We start from the raw sequence: 20,270 nt of genomic DNA on the forward strand, positions 1-20,270 counted from the left end.
TATTGTGTCTCCTTGTGATTGTTTTGTGCCTCCTTGTGTCCGGGTCAGGTAAATTTGTGTCTTTTTGTATTTGTTATGTGTGTCTTTGTGGTTGTTTTGCTTGTTTTTGTACATTCTTTTGTGTCTTTTTTCAGTAACTTTGCCTCTCTATGGTCTTTTTGTGTCTCTTCATGGTTATTTTTAACCTCTTCCTGGTCGGTACATGTTAATTTAAGTGACATTTTGCAAGTGAAGGCCAGGGGGGGCCCTTGACACTTTGGACCTCTGGGCCTGTGCCCAGCAGGCCTGTTCAGTAAGCTATCCATGATTATCTTTATCTGAAAAAATACAATAACAAATTCCTCGTCTTAAAGAAAGAATACATATGTTAATACATTAAACAAAACATAAACAAATATATATAACATATGGTGTGATAGAATCTTATAATCTTGTTATTTTATAACGCAGGTCTGGAGGTGGAAATGTTCATACTACTTATTTGCACTCCCACAGCAGTGAAATTTAAGTCTCACTAAATTGTATTGTTGCTGCTGTGAGAACAATGCAGAGATTCAAGCAGAGATGTGTTGTTTCAAACTGGGTTATGGGTATCATGGGCATTCTTGGTAAGGATATTGTGCCTTCTGGTTGCCAGTGAAGGGGGTTATTCAGGTATTCATATGCCTGTGATTTTACAATGTCTTTTTTGATTGCTACTCTTGATTTGTGTTAGTTTTGTTGGTACTAAACTGCCCAGTCAACTCAAGACTTGCTACTAACATCCATGACTACAGTGGAAATAAATCTTGGATATTACTGTGATATCTCAGTTGCATGTGATTTTATGTAGCCTTCTCCCTTTTGTAATTTAAACTAAACCAAACTAGACTTTAAAAATATGGAGTGTGGTTGTTGGGAAAGTGGCCGGTTCATACCATAGACGTGTACATTTTTTCACAATTACATGGTACTGCTGTAAGTAGGTTTTCATGGAGTAAGATATTCAGCTACACTCCCATGTGTTGTTGGTCATTGGCAAGTTACAACAAGATGAGCATCTCAATATGCTGTATTTTTTCTGTTATAAGGAGAAACCATGTGATTTTTTGAGCATGGTGGGAGCAATGTGAGGCTGTATTTGACTGAATGAGAAGTTTTTTGTTTTGTATTTGTGTGTGTATAATCCTGTAAATGTCTTCCTTTATACTTGCTATTATGGGCTGTGTCTGCTTTAGCTGCATATGGTTTCTGTGGTTTCCATTCTCATGCTCTCTGATTAGCTGCAGTTTTATATTTAATTCTCTATGTACAAGTTTCACGTTACTGTTAAAATATTATTAATTTAATTAATGCTCCCTCTGCCTTTGTTTAGAAGCGATAATCAGTGCATTTTCTTGTGTATTTTAATTTTATTTAATTAAGATTCGTCTTTTCAGTGATGTTCAGGGGTGTGTGTGAGTTTTTTAAACGGACCAATTACTGACTAGCATCAGTCATAGTCACGTCTCTGTGTGGCTGATAGGGTTTCCACCTGTGACGCAACGACAACACTGTATCACGATTGGCTCAACCTTTCTGACGTATAACGCCACCGAGATGCCCATTGGTCGGTGGTACTAGGTTAAACCGAGGATCGTATTTTTGTTCCTGTGTCAACGAAAAGAAGAAAAGGAGAGTAGCCAGTGAGACCAGGCTAAGTTTTCATCAAAGATAGTTTCTTTTCTCAAACATTACAGAAAGGTTTCCTCACGTCTGACACCAGCAAGACACCAACGGCCTCAGCAGAACTCCTTTTGAAGATGGTAAGTCAGTTAGCCGAGCTCGTTGCTAACGGCTAACCGGAGTAGCTGCTAGCTTGAGCCGACGTTTAGCCGTCGCCAGCCGTCGAGCTTTTGATTTGGGTTGTGTCTACTTGCTGAAGTCTCTGACGTTAATTAAGAGCCGTCATCTATATTTTTATGATTTAATAGATAAATTGACCACAATGAACACCTTATTACAAACTATAAAGCCACTGAGAAGCTTTAATATTAACGTTATCAGATTGTGGATAGGCTAGTGTTGCTAACAGTAATGCAATGCTAACGTAACGTTAAAGTTAGTTAATGTTAGCGACTGGATGGTCTTTGACGATCGTTACAGTTACCTTACCTTACGTTACTATTGCCTGGCATTCATGATTGTGTAAATGCCAGATAACCTAACACGAAACAAATTAACTTAAAACTTTTGTGACTTGTACCGGGTGTTTAAATGGTTTAAAACCTGTGTGGCTCAATGTTTCATATTAGTAAGAGCTGAAATTATTCCGATTATTCCGATGAAGAGCAACCAAATATAGAAAACCACCAGCCACATGTGTGTGCATCAGCAAGAGAAAACGAAGAGGGTCTCAATTGATGCTGATGGTGGATTTATCTTATGCTGCTTGGGTCCTGAGAAACTGATGATTGTTGTCTATTTACTTATTAAGAAACACAATGATTTGATCATCGTCAAACGTCAGATAAGTGACAGTTTAGATAGTAGCCTAATTGTTGAATGCATTTTAAATAGGTGTAATGCTGCAGTACTTACATGCTCCGTCGTGGCTTTTTGAAACTGATAACCAGACAGCATTTATTATTTCCACAAATTAATATGCCATCTTTCGTATGGTCAGAGTCAAAATGCAGATATAAACAGTTTGCCTTTAAATATTCAGTGAATACTAAACCAAAATAACCCCTAATTTTAGTAACCGTAAGTCAAGAGTGCGATTCAGATGCTGTTTACATTATTAATAGTTCATCAAAATAAAATCTACCACAATTTACACATTCAAAAAGCCCCCAAATACAAAAAAATTATATAAATTTCTCTCAACATTATTAAGTACCCCTGACTTTTAGATATTTTCCAGTGGTTCCCATGGGTCCTTGAAGTCCTTTAACCTTTTTGAAAGCACTTGAATGGCAGATTTTGTGAAAGAGTAGAAATTGAAGTTCTTCTGATATTGTCTGCCACCACTGTTCACACATTGAAGGTTGCCTCTCTTAAATTGTCTGTCAGCTTCTGTAAAGTCCGTCAGTTCTCATTATAAAAATTCTCAGTGTGATAACATTAAGTAACCTTGATAGGTGTCTCAAACTATACAGTGCTGGGTTTTTTTAATTTGAGGGCATTGGGTCTGTAAAGTCCTTGATGTTTGATGTTTAAGAAGATGTTAGAACCCCACTTTTCTTGTAGTAGGTCTAGTAGGTGTTTATTCATATGCAATACCAGAGTTGATTAAACCATCTTTCTGTCTCTCTCCAGAACTCCAATGTGGAGAATTTGCCTCCTCATGTTCTTCGCTTGGTCTACAAGGAGGTTTCAGCTTTAGCAGCAGACCCGCCTGAGGGTATCAAGATTTATCCCAGCGAGGAGGACATAACTGAGCTACATACAGCCATCGAAGGACCGGGTAAGGATTGCAATATGGTGTCAGACCAAACTGGCATTGGTTATGATGAGCTGAATAAAAAATATGTGGCACTACTAAGTTTGATGGACTTACATTGAACTCACACTGGCCTGCACCTCACTGTGTTTGTATTCTCAGAGTAAGAAATTGTTGACTGAGAAGACACAGTATATACAGCGGAGAGATGGATCCACTGTATTGTCTTTTATTCATTAAAGTTTTCTTAATCTTGAGCAGCAGTGCTCTTCAGATCTCAGTATTAATTCCGATCTTTTTCCGTCTCTCTGAGAGACTTTTGTTTTTTTTAGCAAATTACATGTCTGAAACCCTGGTCAAATGGAATTACAGAAAGGTCAACACAGACCATGTATTTCTACATTTTATCGACTGCACATGCTATCACTCACATTGTTCTGGAGCTTAACATATACTTCAAAGGTCAACTTAAAGTTCTAAGACAATTTTATCCTCCCCCTCACTCTGAAGTTGTTCTTAAAGTAAAAATTATTTAGTTTTGAAATTTCATTTATGTTGCGTCTGCGTCATGCTTGCATCTTACAATATACTGAGGCCCCCTCCCCCACCACCACCACCACACATTATGTTAAATATCCTGATAACTATTTGGCACTGAAGACAGATTTCACTTGACGACCAACCTTTTATCATCAAGCTGAGGTAATAACAGCTCTCGCCCGTCAACCCCCCCCCCCCCCCCCAACTTAAGATGGGTAATGCGTGGTTGAGACTACACAATATCAGCCCAATTATAGTGTGACCCGGCCATCGTAGTGTATTATCTGTGTCAGTCGATGGTTTTATTACGTACAGTGTGTCATAGAAGTTACCCCACATTGTGTCTGGAACGCCTCATGCCCTCCCGATAATAAGATGAACATGTTAGAGGGGTTTTTTTTGCCTTCCACGACATGTTCTCTCACGACCATGACTTTGTGTAATAGAAGCATGATGTACTTCAACTGTAAACATGGTGACACAAAAGAGGAATGATTAGAAAGGTAAAGAGGATGTTGGTGCTGCAGCTGCAACTGTGAAAAAGAGAAAAGGTCAGTTGTTTTTCTTATATTTAGGGTTTTCCAAACACAAGACAGTCAGCATCATACACATCGCTGTTAGTTCTCAGCACCTCCTCCCATGACATCATGCGTGCCGTAAAAGACAGTGGTCGTGGACCAACCTGTAATCTGTCTTTAAGCAAAGTCATGGCAACATTTTATGACTCTGTAATCACCCAATCTGACACTGTGAGCATTGCAACAGACAAAAATATCTTGTAGTCTGAACCCAGCATGAGATGTGACACTAGTCTGATAATTACATGTGAGACACATAACCCACTTAACCCACATGGCATCTAATCACTATGGGCTCATCGCTTCAGACCTTGTTATTCTTAAGTAGGCCCTGGAGAGTCAGACACTTGTCCACATTTTGTCAACTCCTCCATAGAGCAACTTCTCTGCATGTTTGATTTATTAAACTGACAGTCGTATTGGTATCAGAAATTTGCAAACTAAATCCAAGATTGACACATTGCTTCCTTCAGTCATGTGTCAATACAGTATGTTTTATAAGTCACACATTAATTAGAACTAATGCGGAAGTTGTCATCATAACCCAAACAGATTATGATACAAATAAGGAGTGTGTGTGTCTGACTTGCGTGTAATATTTTTTACATTTTTGTTAGTTGACTCAGTTGCCGCTCCATGACCCTCTTAGTTTTTGTTTGGCACAGTGAGGACATACTGTTCATGAGATGAATTCTTTATACTTTGACAGAGGGAACTCCGTTTGCTGGCGGCGTTTTCCGAATGCGTCTGGTCCTCGGGAAGGACTTCCCTGCGGTTCCACCCAAGGGGTATTTCCTGACCAAGATTTTTCACCCCAATGTGGGTCACAAGGGAGAAATCTGTGTCAACGTGCTGAAGAGGGACTGGAAGGCAGAACTCGGCCTCAGACACGTCTTACTCGTAAGTAGGACGATCAGTCGTTGTTGCACTTACTGTCAGCTGCGTCACTGTCGCTACTTTTACATCTTTATCTCCTTTTATTTCCCCACAGACAATCAAGTGTCTTCTCATCCATCCGAATCCCGAGTCGGCTCTGAACGAAGAGGCCGGGCGTTTGCTGTTGGAGGACTATGCAGAATATGAGTCCCGAGCTCGTCTGCTCACAGAGATCCACGCCATGGGCGGGACCTCTGGGGCACCTCAGGACCCTAATGACGGCCCACAGCCGAAGAAGCATGCAGGTGACCCCATGAAGAGAGCAGGGCCCAGCGCAGCAGCTGTGCCTGCTGCTCTGGGTAACGGAGCAAACGGAGCCAGCACCACCAGCAGCAATAGCAACAGCAGTAGTAGCACTAATAATGTAGCAGGGAAAAAGAAAGCAGATAAAAAGCGTGCATTGAGGCGACTTTAATACCTCCACGAAATTCTCAGTGTGTGTGTGTGTGTGTGTACGTGTGCGAGCGCGGGAGTGTGTAAATATAAATATTGAAGTGTGCTGACAATGTTTTTGTTCCCTATTTTCTGAGTCTTTCTACCACCTGTCCAGACTGTCCACTTTGTACTCATACCGTAACTTCTGTTTTGCCTTCAAGTTGTTGTTGTTATTTCCATACCTAAAGACATGATGACAACACCGTCACTGCTGAAATCATGCCATCCGTTGTACTTTGCCCTCGGCCTAGTGTGAATATACGATACAGGGAAAACATGGCCTCGAACATCTGTCCATTTATGAGACATAACCACCATCGTCTCTGACTTTATCAGCTCTTTTAAAAGTGCTTCTTGGTGAATGCTGCTGTGATGGTACTGTGTACTGCTCAGCCAGGCTCACTGGTGAGTCCCAACCAGGATGATACTTTAATTAAAGTCAGGTTTTTAAAATAAACTCAAAGGAAATAATGGTAGAAGTTGCTAAGAATTGTACATGAAGTCAGTGGGTTCATGATTAGGGTAGAAATATTGATACCGTCACACAAACTCGTGTCATCTTTTTAAATAGTATTTTTCATATTGTGATCTGAATGAGATAAAGGAATGGCAGTGGAGTATAAAACGTCTGTTATATTCATGGAATCTCATCCCCCTCTTTTCATTTATTTTCTAAAATGGTTTCACTGTCCAGTATTTTCAAAAGTTGTTTATAATTGACATGTTCATATTCAGCTGTCTTGTGGTTGTGTGTGAAGACCTAGATCAGTGGCTGTTAGGGAATGGGGTAGGTTGCCAGATTACTTTTATAAAAACACTTTAAAAAAACAACAGAATCATGTATTCTCTGTATTAAGCATACAGTGGTGTGACTCGCTTTAACTTTCCCTCCTTCCCTACAAAGCAGCGTGTTCTCTCAGATACCCAGCTCCCCTGACCAGCCATGTGGGTACCTGAGAAGACATCTGTAGGATAAAGAAACTTCCACTTTGATAGAATTTGTCTCCCCCCTCTCACCCATTGCACTGGCAGGGTTTCCTGGGCAGGTTTTCTCTCTGTACTAAATGCATGCGGGGCCTACATTTCCCAAGGAAACACACTGAAGCGCTGTCTTAATTTGGATGGAAAATGTGCCTCTGAATCTCCTGTCGTTGTGCAGACTGTCGGCTGGATATTTTGTGTCCATTTTAAATTATTTAAATTAATAAAACATTGAAATATGACAAGTTAAATGAAGAAAATGAGTCATATTTGCTCTTTTATGTGGAGTTCCTTTGCATGCATAATCATGTATGATGGTTGCACTTCAGCTGTTGTGCAATCATGTATCAGTATAGCTGAGGATGGATGCCAGCATCTGCTTTCACCGCTCAGTAATGTACAACAGCACTTTATTTGGATGTTTATAGTGGTCTCCTGCTCTGCAGTGATGGAATAACCATTATGAAGAAATCAGTAATTGCATCCACCCCAGCAAAGCAGTGAGTGAAAGTGCACCCGGTAGAGCGTCATTGGACCATCTAATGAAGGGCTCCACCAGCCTCTGCTGCAGACATGCAGCAGCCCACCCACCTGTGTAGAAATAGAAGCCTGCCATGCAGGTAATTATCAGGCCCGTCTTAGACACCTGGGAGTCCGCATAACCCTTAACACCTTCCCCAAGCCCCATTTTGGAAGTGCTTACCTCCTTCTCCACCTGGCATCCACCTCCACATGTGTGCTAAAGCCATTTTCCCTGCTGTTATGTGAAAACAAAAGATGATGTGTATGGTGAATCTGCTCTGATGCAGTGTGGGTCAGGTGTAAAGGGAATGCATGCTGGCTTCCCTGTGTCACATGCACAGTATAATGCTGTTAATTATGATTCATGCTGTATTCCTAATGTGTGATCACTAATTCATGCAACACAATCCTCTGTTAAAATCTACAGCACAACCTAAATCCGGTTTCATTCATGTGCTGCTGCTGCTGTGAGCATCGTGAGGAGGCTGTTACTGTATGTGACGGTGGCATGAAGCCAAACAACTTCCATCTCTCACACGCACCACACTACATTTCTTCCACTCTTCCCCTTTCCTTTTTCACGTCTCGCACGTCTCCAACTGTCCCTGCTCGCCTTAAACTTGAAGAAATCTGAATTACCAATGCAGGTCCGGGTCTAATTGACAGTTTCGTTCACGCTCCAGTGTTAAAGCTTTTGCGCCAATCCTCTCCCCTTCCCCGTTTTCATCGCTTTCATAATTGCCACCAACATAATGACACAGTTGCTGTGGCAACCATGTCTCTCTTTTTCTCTCTCTCACTCACACACACACACAAAGAAAAACACACTTTTGGATCTCGGAGGTCTTCCGCTGAAATGCTTTAATTTAGCAGGCTGAAGTTTTACCCCACAGTTTTTATATCTGTGTCTCAACCCCGCGTGTTAGTTTTCAAAGAAAGAGCAGCAGCTTTAAATCTGATTGATATTGATTTGTCTGCAGTGGCATTAAAATGTAGGTCTCCAGAGTCATTCAATTAAAGAGGCAAATGAAATGGAGGGGGGTAGAGATGAACGCCACCAGTTGAATGGGCCTAATGACCATCAGCGCCGAGCAGCGCGGAGTTTAGAGTCTCATCAGCACCAGTGTGAGCGACCAATCACAGCGCTCCCCCACCGGCGGACCTCCGTGAGGCCAGTCGCAGTTAGGCGGTGTAACCTATCTCGCTTGGAAATTATGAAGGGAACCAGCTTCGGTCGATTCTAGATGGAGAAAAGTTAAATTGGGGGATTTTTTTTTAATTCCCGGTGACGCGTCTTGTCATTTGGAGCGCCTGTATCACTGCGCGTCCTCCAGGGTTATAGTTGCACTGTAACTTGTGCTGTAACAAACAGACGGAATTTTCCGATGTGGTGTTTTAGTTGAATCGCTTTGTCACATGTATCAGAAAATCTCAGAACATCTCGTCTTGCTCTGACTCTCTTTCTCTGAGTCCTGCTTGCGCTTTTTTTTGTACCTCTCTCCGCCGCGATAATGGATTATCAATAACCGGATGGAAGAGCGATTGAGATCTGCAGTACAAGTGCGATAAACAATTTAAAACAGGTGGCAGATCCAGCAACAGTTCAAGCTGTCCTGATCATCCTCTGCCACAATAACAGGCTGCCATCTGAGAGACGCTGAGATACAGTGCGCAGGCTCTCGCGCTCCTCTCCAGCATCAAACCCCAGAGCAACGCACAGGTAAGGCACGACATTATGCACCTTTTATTGATGCAACACCAATTACCTTATACCGCGCAAAACTGTTTCATACCTTCATTATGTGTTTCTGTGTGTGTGGAAATGTGAGTTTGGCGTGTGTTTGGACGCATCAGCTGTGTTGGAGGCTGTCAAACAAAACATTTGGATGAAAGCTGCGCCACAGAAACATCTTCAGGGCTTTACACCGGGCAGACATGTTTTTCTTTATCACTTAAACACTTTAATCGACAGCACATTGCGACATTAGGAACATATTGATAATAAGAGCGGCACACCGACACATCCAGCCGGACTACACACACACACAAACACACACACACACCGGCACGGATACACCCACGCACTCTTAGCCTACTGATACATGCAAGTCATTTCCATAACCTGCATGCTTGTTCATTCCAAGTTGCAACTTATTAACCTAATGAAGGCTGGGTTGTATTCTGGAGAGTCCGTGTCCAAATGCAAAGTCATTGCGCAGCATTTATTTTACTGATAAGCCTGAAGCTGCTGCGCTGCCTTCACTGTCATTAAATGTCTTTTGCATCCACATGACAGGATTATTTTTTCTCCTTCACTGATTCACATCTCAGTGCGCTCTTTTTTCTCTTGCAACAGCATGTCCTAAAGAAAAAAGAGGCCATTTTGTTTCATTTCCAACGAACACCTGTTGAAATCGTTGCATGCACAGCCGTCTGCACAGCTGGTCAGCATCCTGCAATGAAACTAAGGGGAGCCGTTTGGTTCATTTGCTTTGATAGGATTGCTTGCAATGAAAAGGAATCCGCGGAGATGGTTTCTCTCTCCCTCCAGTGGCCATGCAACTCAGGGGATGCATCTTCACACTTGTGAATGTGTTGCCCTTCACCCTTTAGTTCCCATCCTCGCTTACTGCATTGCTTCAGCAGCACAGTATAGACATACCTACAGGAAAACATTTGCTTCTGCTGTAGGTTGAGTCACTTTTTTTGGCTAGAATTCATATCCTGAATTCTCATTGTTAGAAAGCTGTAATTGCACATTTACTGGGAGTGGTTTGGACATCATACAGGTCAGGAAAAATCCTGAAGTAAACTGAGTCAGGGCAGCAGGGGAAAAAATGGTAATGGAAGTTGAGCGGCGAGGCATCGGTGTCATCTTGTCGAGCAAGAGACGGGCAGATGTGACTTTGAAATCTGGTTGGGCTAATGGGTGTAGATTGGATTCTGCCTCCCTTCTCTTTCACTGCCTCTTTCACTCACACACAGACAGAGCTGCAGTGCTATTCTGAGAGAGTTAGCTGCCTCAACCCACGCACAGAATCTGAGAAAGAGAGAGAAAGGCAGGAACGAGGGAGAAAAGAGGAGAAGGAGGGAGCAAGAGGAATAAAGGGGAGAGAAAGACTACAAGGAGGTGTACAGAATGCCTACTATGGTCTCTCTCTCTCTCACACACACACACACGCAAAGCCTTTGTACAGTTTCACATTCTCCCCCCTTTAAGTGTTCTAACAGCGGCTGATTTACAGTCTTGATTAGCACTCTCTTCTTGTGTGTGGCATTGACTGTATTTGCAGATCTGTTTGGCGGTGCTGTTTGTGTGATGTGCTATGTTGTATTGGTAAGTGCTGGGAGAAATGTACTTGATTCTGTGCCACCCACACACCGCCCTCCCACTCATGGTCGTCTCTGCATCTATACCTCTGGCTCTTCCCGCTCGCCACAATCTCTTTGCTCATTTAAATCCCTACCCTGCATTTATCCCTCTGCTCTCCTTTCTCTCTCTTTCTCCATCACTGGCTTTTCTGGAGCCTCCTGCAACCAAACAGGCACACTAACACACACACTCGGCCTCTCACAGTGCACACACACACACAGTGCAGTTAATAAACTGTCAGTTAGTGAGGTTGCAAAGCTTCTCCCCTAATCATGCCTTCTTGTTTTGTATTGCAGCGGACACTCTGGCATTCCAGGTTTGTCGACGTGCAAACCCGAAGAGAATTCTGGAAATCACGCAGAACATTTAGATACGCCAGAAGAACACTTTTGGAACATTAGTCAGTGGGAGAACTGCTGTCTTTGTGTCTCTGTGTTTTTCCTGCGCTGAACTCTCCTCAGAAGGTCAGAGGAGCATGTAACTGAAACAAGTGGAGCCCTCGGTGATTTCAGCATTCTGTCTCCCCCATCTGTGCCTACATTCTCCGCCACAGATAGGGACGTTTTTGATAATTACATATAATTATAATTTCTGTGGGAGACAGATCTGCCTCTGTCTATTATTGCCAACACCTCCAACACAATAACTTCACACATTTACATATTTCTCAACAAAAGTGATATTCTTTGAACCTCAGAGACAAATCAGGAATAATTTTACTTGGAGAGACATGTCACATGGAGACGCAATGTGCCATTCACTTCATATCTAATTAGTGATACGGCTGAATGACACGGGTAACTTTTTGTGCCTAAAAGCTGAATAGAGAGCATTTAAAAATCCGTGACGTTTGCCTCATTTTCTAATGTGTTTCACAGGCTGGGAGGCTTGGTTTATGCTTACTCCTAATTTTCAGCTGTTACAGTCTTCTAGCACTTAAGCTGAGCCTCCCTCATTATCACCCCCCCCGGCCCAATCACACTAACAGTGCGTGCCAGGCGAGTACAGATGCACATTAATCCAAGCGTAGAAAAGATTGAGATTAAGTACACGGTGTATCTATAGATGTGATGAGTGCCTCGAACAAGTTAACATGGAGATACGTCCCTGCGCCACAGAAACTTAACGCCATATATAGACAGTTTATTATCAGTGGTGCAGTCTGATTTGATTGTTTACAATGCAGGTAAACACATAATTTCAACGAGAATTACAAATTTAATACATTCTTCCAGGAAGGAGTTGCTCGCAGCTTAAATAAGTGCCAATTCTGAATGTATGTTGTGCCGTCCAGGAATGAAAAAAGCAGACAAAACTGTTTACATTTGATAAAACACTACAACTAGACAACTGTCCATGTGCCATGATCAGCACAGGAATGTACAGGACTGCCATATTTTACTGAGAACTCCCTGCTACTAATTTTTACTGGCCTTTGTGGTTACAAGAAAATTAATTCCATCCAGCAGCACGTCAGATATTTGTTCTTTTGTTCAGTGCGAAGTGTAGAACAAGGCATTAAGGACTAAAAGCATGAAGATTGTTGTTTTCAATTTGTCCTTTTTACAAAGCTGCCTCCATTTTAGTGTTCTAGACTTGAGAGGGCAAAAGATGAAGTCATTACGCATGCAGAGTTGCTTTCTAGCAGCAAATTAAAACCATTTTAATACCATTATCGACAATTATTGAAACCTACCAACTGTTTTTGATAGTGTTAGTCCATTTGTATTTGTACAGTTCCTGACCTTTTCTAATATTACACCATATAAATGCTCAGCTTCTGACAAAACAGAAAAGCAGGCTTCGAATTTTCCTCGTCCAGCATTGCTGAATGAAACTACTGATACATCATCAATATCCAGTAGGTTGTACATGCTACTTGAATATTTCACATGCCATTTTAGTGGGTTAAACTGCAAAAGCGGATACAGTGTTGTAACTGCATTGACTCAACAACAGAAAATAGATCTCTTAGTCATGTAAAAATGACGCCCACCACCAATCTTCGAGTCCTCGCTGTCTCCCTGCTCTCCCTCCTTACTGCCCCGCTCACCACTGTTGTGGAGACCTCTCCGTCCCCCCCTCCTCAGCACATAGACCGCTCAGGGAGGCCTTTCACCGAGCAGCCCAAGATCGGCCCTAGCCCTTCTCTCCTGCTCCTCGCCATGCAGGCCAATATCAGGCCAGCTGCCCTGCAAGGCAGGACCAAAACCCCTGAGAACTTTCCAGAAACCTCAGAGGGAGTTCTGGAGGCGCCTCCAAGACCCCTTCCCCAGATCATGTTCCCCAAGAATGTGACATCATCAGAGGCCCTTGCACCTCCCTTAGGCGCCGCCCAGGTGGCGCCCATTCGACCACGCATGATGGACATATGGATGGATGTATGTCGGGGTTATTATGACGTAATGGGACACTTTGACAGCGCTTTCAACTGCTCCAAGGACACCTTCGTCTTTTGCTGCGGAACCTGCCACTACCGCTTCTGCTGCCCAGAGCGAAGTCGGCAACTGGAGCAGGACAGCTGTAAAAACTATGACTCTCCAGACTGGGCCAAGCCGCAGACAGATGCCATGATATTACCAGAGGAATTAGGTAATGACCCAGACTTTGATCCACTGAAGCAGCAGAGCCATAACACGGGCTTCGTCATCGGAGGCGTGATCGTGTTCATGGTGGCTGTCGCCGTGGGCATCAAGGTGGTCTTCAACAAGGTGCAACAGGAAGCCAACCAAAGGGACCTCAACATGCCCAGGTGAGGCTTTGAGAAGATTCATCACCTCTCGCTGCTGCATTCGCTGCTTCATTCAATGTATGATGCTGTAATGAAATTAGGTTTTCAGGACTCCATAAATGGCCCAGATTCATCATTCTGGGCTCAGAATAATGTTGTTAGTCATCAGATGAAACATATTTGATCTTCATCGAGTGGCTGCTGCAGAATTCATGGTTGTTTTGGTTCCTCTGGGCTTTTTATCACATGTATGGCCCGTAATCTTGGCAATAAGGATTTGCGTTTTGAATTTTGTCCTGGTTGCAGTTTTCTATCTTGGGCTTCAGTAGTGAAGGATGATGGTTGTAGACTGATACAGAGCATTGGTCAACCCCTTAAAGAATGCAAATTATTAATAGTGTATGGTTTTCTTCTTATTCTGCCGGGTTGAGAACATTGTACCCAATTTATGATCAAATCATGAGGGGTTGTGAAAAAGGCTGCAGGGGCATAGGTTTCATTTCAGTAAACAGGTGGTTTGGGGGTCCTGCCAGAAAATTTTAAGCATCAAACACTTAATTTCCTGCATTCTGGTGAATTTTTTGCACTAGTATATGGTGTAAATGGCTTTAATTTTGCCAAAATAAAAGCCCTATGCTTCTGTCATGTTTTTGTTGGGGGTAACAGATGCACGTTCTAAAAATCGAGTCCAAATCTCCAAATATAAAGGACTGATTACAACACAATTTAGATACAGTAATTAGTATTTTAAACGTATAAGATGGATGTTTATTAAAATGCCCTCAAATCAGATGAGATATATTTATCCTCACATGAACATGCTGGTCCTGAATAGACTGCTAACTTCATGAATTTCATGTGCTATGTAAGTCAGCCAGCCATTAGCCACTAGTTTATTGCCAGTTTCATCATGCGTTTCCCTTTTTGCTTGTGTTTATTAAATCATTAGAGCCCTTGTCGACATGTTGCGGCACCAGTCGAGCCCAGTCCAGCAGGATGAGAGGAACAACAGCGTGGCTCTGACTGTAGGGGACGGAACAGGGACACTGGGGAGACCTCCGAAAAATCTTTACGCTCCAGGACTGCCCAGCAAGGACAACAGATGTGAGGGTTTAGGGTGTTTTACAGCATCAGTGAATAGCACAATCAGAGGCACAATCACAGCTTTTGTGACTGCATCGTCTGTGTGTGTCGAGGCACGTCATGTTTGTCACATCTGCATGTGAACCCAGGTTGTTTTCTGTGTCTCACCATCAAGATATCTTTGTAGCCATTAAGCATTATGGGGGAAAAAAGGAAGAGGAATCTGGAGATTAGATGCTTTTGAAATCTCTACGTGTACGTGACGATGTTGAGAAGCTCTGTGTATGTGTGTTGATGTGACGATACATGAATGTCTATAGATGGCTTGATCTTTTTATGTTAGAGGATCATTGAACTGATAACTACCTGGCATCCATTTTGAGCTGATTACCTTATGTTCTTCTGACTTGCAGTGGGCAATTTGCAACACAATTTCATCCACCCATCAGGCACCAGCCCCAAACACACCGCAACTATCGGTAAGGCAGCTGGTGAAAGCCAGGCTCCTATGTAAATTACATGTAATCACCACAATGCTTCATTGACTTTGTTCTTTTTTGTTTAAGCTCAAAAGTAGACTCATTCATCCCAACAATAATAATGATTATCAGAGCTTTGGTTGCTTGTGTTAGCGTTGAAAGCAAGTTAAAAATCTGTCTGTTCCAGTGAATGTTAGCAGTTTCACACACACAGCTACGTGCGGTGCGCTATATCCAGAGGAGCAAATCTCATTTAACACACAGTCGTTTTCTCCCTGTGGTCTCTGTAGAACGCACCCCTCGGATGAACAATGCTCAGCTGGCAGCTGGAGGCACCCTGCTTTCCAGTAAGCACAACAACACCAAATCCCAGCCTTCCTTCCACCACTCCCTGCACAACCTGGCTCAGCTGCCGCCGTCCTATGAGAGCGCCACCAAGCCTGAGCTCAACAGATACTCCTCGCTCAAACGCCTTGGTAAGTACCTTCAAATGTACCAGCCTGTCTGCCCCTCTCCCCTCGCAGCTGCTTCATGAGTACTGAACGTGGTGACATGCTTGACACTGTGGCACAAAGTGCAGGATGCGTCATTATGTGCTGATGCTTTTTGCTGTGGTGATAAACAATTCAGAGAAATTTTGTTTGGCTTCCAGAGAAAGGTCTTGATGAGTACTCGTCTGGTTACTGCACCACCAAGCGCCGGCCCCACACAGCCCAGCCAGCCCTTCAGTCCTCTCAGCACCACCTCCACTGGGGTGGAGACTACACCCTCAGTGGGAGAGGAACCCTCCCAAGGCATGCAGTCCGTCCCTGGATCCCGCCGCCGCCTTCTGGCATGCCTGCCTCGCCCACCCCCAATCCGTACCCTTTGGATCCTCCGGAGCCCCAGTTCAACCCCAATTATGACACTCTCTCCAAGCCTGCAAGGAAAGTGAAGTCCACTGACCAGCTGCTCAACATGGGTGATGTCCCTGGCAACACGGGGACCCTGTCCAGGTTGTCCAAGAACCAGCAACACCAGTACTACAAAGCCATGGCTGCCTCCAATAAGAACTCCAACACGCAGACCCTCACCAGGAAGCCCGGGGACAGGCAGAACAGGGAGGACAGGCAGAACAGGGAGGACAGGATGAACAGGGAGGACAGGATGAACAGGGAGGACAGGATGAACAGAGAGGACAGGATGAACAGAGAGGACAGGATGAACAGGGAGGACAGGCAGAACAGGGAGGAGAGACAGGACCGGCTGCTCATGTCCCCAGATCATTTGGAGGAGAGGATGGGTGGGATGGGGGTTGTAGATCCATACGCCCACACAGGAGGCATTGTCCCCACGCTGCCTCGCCAGCAGAAGGCCCAGTCCCAGCAGAACGTCTGCGCTACGCCCTCTCTTGACCGACACCACATGATCAAGATGAACTCTCACCCCACATCTGGACGGGAGCAGGAGAGGAACACAGCCATGACGGGGCACATGAGCGGGGGCATGGGCTGGGGCGGGGCGGGGGCAGGGGCGCCGGAGGGCCCTGGGGCAGGGGTAGTCATGGGAACGGGAACACTAGGGGGCCACAGCGCCAGGAGGATGGCTTTTGCAGCGAAAAGGCAGAACACCATTGAGCAGCTACATTTCATACCAGGAGGGGGCGGCGGGGGGTCGGCAGGAAGTGGAGGGGGAGGAAGTCAGGGGATCAGGACGGGGAGTAAAAATGAGGTGACGGTGTGAGGTTTGTGCCTAATGTAGAGTTTACCCCTCATCAGCGGTGTGGGAATAGATCACCCTTCTGCATTTAACTATTACATATACAACTACAAGAAATAAACCTAGCAGTATCAAGTATAGTAACGGTATAACGTGCTTAGGCTATTCAAATTAGTGTTATCTTGTAATTAAATAGCTTCAATATGATTACTTAATTAAAAATCTAGGTGGGGAATGTCTGTTCCAATTATGTGATAGCCTATATCAGCCATATTTTGTAATAAGATTTGCCATACTGCCATATACAGCGGTGCCATTACTTGTAGAAAGACTGACTGAAAGGGTGAAACAAAACCAACAGAAGTGTCGTTGATAATTTTGTTTTTATATATGTTTTTCAAAAAGTACTCAGGAGCCATATTAGATAGGAAACGAGATTATATATATATATATACATATATATACATTCATATATATGTATATATTAAATACATATTAGGTTGATGAAGAGGAGGACCATCATGTGGAATATTGTATCACAGAATTTAACAGAGAATCAAGCCAACTACCTGCTGAACTGTCGACCTGCTCAGCTCTCACCGACTATGATTTATCAGACTGAAGCTCATGGGGTGAGAAGCAGATGAGTGTGAATGAACTGCGTGTGTCTGGCGAGGGATTTTGGAGATCTGACACCCTCATCCTGACACGGGGAGACAGAACTGATTTTTGTCGCCTCCCATGTAAATGAGCGGACGAGGCGGGGGCTGCCTCTGACTGGGACACTGCAGCCTGACACTGTTGACAGGACTTCGCGCCCGATTTAAACCGCGAACGCTCCCACATTACCAATCTGATGCCTGGGTTGCCTAGTTTTCCATGTGACCTTAGATCCCCAGAGGGACTCACACTCTGATTCACAACACAGGAGTGTAAACTGACGTTAGAGCATGGGTGTGTTTCCCCTCTAATGTCCCCATCTCTAGATCAGGACCTAACTGTAAAAAAACAATGGGCTACCAAATAATATAGAGCCATCTGTCACGTTATTACAGAAAAACATCTTGACGAGTCAAGAGACGCGTGTGTTCAGTTTACCAATAACAAAAAGAGGCAACGTGCTTTAATGCATGTTGTGCATGGAGAGCAAAGGTTTTTCTACAGAGCACAAGTGAAGCGTGACGCAGAGGTTGCACTTACACAACTGTCCTTCAAAGCCATTTATGGAGATACAAAGAAAATACCACAGAGGAAGCTGGTCTGACAATCACCGTTTTATTATTCTCGCCAGGTGACAAATTATACAAGTCAGTGATATTTTGTACAGTCAAAGGGATTGGCTTCAGAGCAAGCCAAAAAAAAAACCCCACCTCTGAGTCAGGAGAGAGAAGGCGACCTGAGGCCTTCTCCTGCGTGGCTCCGTACGCCGTAAGAGACTCGGATGGTTAAGGAAGCCCTCGCCATCCTCATGACGAAGACCTTGCTGTATCATAACGCACTTCAGCCAGTATGAGTAAAAAAAATAAAAAAAATACAAACAAAAAAAAAAAACAGAAAAGAAAAAAAAATCATCAATAACAATGCTTATCAATACTAAGGGCTATCCTATCCTATATACTGTAGTATGTGATATCTGTGGTCCATATAAAATGCTATCTCTTTCTCTTGATTTTGTGTTGATATTGTCATGATGTATTAAGTATTAATGTGTACAAAAAACAAGAGCAATTTAAGCACAGTTCAAAGAGAAACACAGAGACAAAAAAGAAAACTTTGCACAAATCTATCCCCTGATATTTGCACCAGATACGGACTTTGTATCGTGTCCTCGAGGTTTACATTCTGTACAGCGTGACTGATCAGTGGAGGGTGTTGTATCGAGACAGACAGAGGATCGTTTTCTTTTTAATCAACATGAAATCAGAGATAATTACGCAGGCGATCAAAGAAGAAACTGCTCGGTTTACGTTGGGCGACGTGAGAGGATACAGAGGTGAAATACTGCCAAACAGAAACACAGATTTCATTCAGACAATCTTCCTATACACAGTGCTAAATGTAGTTGTTATGAATATGATGGAGTGTTATTATTAATAATTATTATAACTGTTATGGTTATTATTAACAATTATCTTATGATGTGATGTTCTTTTACTTGGTGGGATTTAAGTGTTTATTGTTTTTTAGATAACTAGCATTCTCATGACTAGTTGTTTTTTTTTTTGTTTTGTTTTTTTTTCATACATCTGGTCATAAATTTTTAAGAACATTCCAGATCTTGATGCATGCCAGCTCCATTTCATTGAGAGGCAGTTACAGTATGCCGGGATTTTAAGGTCATCGACGCTTATTATATGGCCAATTCTCCAGCTGTGTGTACTGTGCCTAGACATCGGCCTTACGACTTCTTGATCTCAAGTGATTACTTAGGTTTCCACTCGGGTACAAAAATATCTATTGAAAAAATCTGCAGCCTTCTAAACGTATGTGTAGACGACAATGTTTCAACCGCCAGTGATGGATAGATGTGTTCAGAACGAGTTATTAGGAGTTATTAGCCAGACTGGAGACGGCCTGTTGTCTCCACTGCAGCAGCCTGACCCAGAAACATATTATGGGTTGTACACACAAAGCCCGTAATGCCATAATGTGTGTGTGTTCGGATGAATGTTTGTTACAAAGGGGTGGAGAAAAGCAGAGGTCTAATGGAAACCTGAATGCTTTGAGTGTCTTTTTCAGGGAAATAGGATGGATGACATACAGTAGTATTAGATTTTTTTAATAGAGCCACAAAAGGTCTGTAGCAAAGTCTGTAATATCTCACAAGCCATATCCATCGAAAGTCATCATCACGATTTTATAAATGGTTAATCTAATTTGTGCAAGTATTGTATTTTGTATAGCTAGTACAATCAGAATATTTTGAGTGATCTCTTCGGCATTAATTTGAGGATTCAACAAATTATGTGTTAGTATTTAATGAATTGTACAGTGCCAAACTCATAACATTTTGTTGTCTTTCTATTGCCATAGGCCTCCTACAAGACTACAGGGGTTGTTTATTTTTCACAACTGAGAACTAACACACGGGCAAGCGAAGCTACAGGAGCTAGTTGTGAGACAGAAATGAATGAATATGGTGTGTGTTTTTACCATTATGAATTCATTTAGAGAGAGGATGGTTTTAATGGCCACCTGAAATGTGAAGCATTACTAACGGTAAATTGTACGAACAGGGACCGTGTCCACTAATGAAATTCATGGATTTATTTTCATGCCTATAAATTTCAAAACGACCCTTTTGTTATTGTTCAATGCATTGATCCCCTTGGATACGACAGTGACTTACCAAGAATTTGTATAATAAAGTTGGTGGGAAAAAAAATGTTTTGGTTTCTTGAATTAATGCTCGAGAATATATTCAGTCTCTGTTTCTCTACCTGAAACGTCTGAATGGTTCTGAACCTACAACCTCAGGCACATCTAGGGGAGACCAGGGTTGGTTGGCACA

At 43.1% G+C, this 20,270-nt stretch overlaps 2 protein-coding genes across 2 annotated transcripts; both read left to right on the forward strand.

Annotated features, from left to right (window-relative positions):
- Nucleotides 1-1,593: 1,593 nt before the first annotated feature.
- Nucleotides 1,594-7,112, forward strand: ube2s (ubiquitin-conjugating enzyme E2S). The gene is made up of 4 exons (XM_033640411.2): nt 1,594-1,784; nt 3,280-3,427; nt 5,231-5,421; nt 5,513-7,112. The coding sequence occupies exons 1-4, from the start codon at nt 1,782-1,784 to the stop codon at nt 5,870-5,872; spliced, it is 702 nt and encodes a 233-aa protein (XP_033496302.1). The 5' UTR covers nt 1,594-1,781; the 3' UTR covers nt 5,873-7,112.
- Nucleotides 7,113-8,207: 1,095 nt separating this feature from the next.
- Nucleotides 8,208-20,139, forward strand: shisa7a (shisa family member 7a). The gene is made up of 6 exons (XM_078171608.1): nt 8,208-9,115; nt 11,065-13,520; nt 14,449-14,603; nt 14,996-15,061; nt 15,352-15,537; nt 15,714-20,139. Exons 2-6 carry the CDS (start codon nt 12,754-12,756, stop codon nt 16,781-16,783), a joined length of 2,244 nt encoding a protein of 747 aa, XP_078027734.1. The 5' UTR covers nt 8,208-9,115; nt 11,065-12,753; the 3' UTR covers nt 16,784-20,139.
- Nucleotides 20,140-20,270: the final 131 nt, after the last annotated feature.

This window comes from Epinephelus lanceolatus, chromosome 10 (genome assembly GCF_041903045.1).
Source record: "Epinephelus lanceolatus isolate andai-2023 chromosome 10, ASM4190304v1, whole genome shotgun sequence".
NCBI lineage: Eukaryota > Metazoa > Chordata > Actinopteri > Perciformes > Serranidae > Epinephelus > Epinephelus lanceolatus.

Bases quoted from the DNA above. Each gene is read 5' to 3' on its own strand.
- ube2s (XM_033640411.2), top strand. The intron at 3,428-5,230 runs GTAAGGATTGCA...ATACTTTGACAG, and splicing joins TACAGCCATCGAAGGACCGG to AGGGAACTCCGTTTGCTGGC. The intron at 5,422-5,512 runs GTAAGTAGGACG...ATTTCCCCACAG, and splicing joins GCCTCAGACACGTCTTACTC to ACAATCAAGTGTCTTCTCAT.
- shisa7a (XM_078171608.1), top strand. From the start codon at position 12,754: ATGACGCCCACCACCAATCTTCGAGTCCTCGCTGTCTCCCTGCTCTCC. The intron at 15,062-15,351 runs GTAAGGCAGCTG...TGGTCTCTGTAG, and splicing joins CAAACACACCGCAACTATCG to AACGCACCCCTCGGATGAAC. The intron at 15,538-15,713 runs GTAAGTACCTTC...TTTGGCTTCCAG, and splicing joins CTCCTCGCTCAAACGCCTTG to AGAAAGGTCTTGATGAGTAC.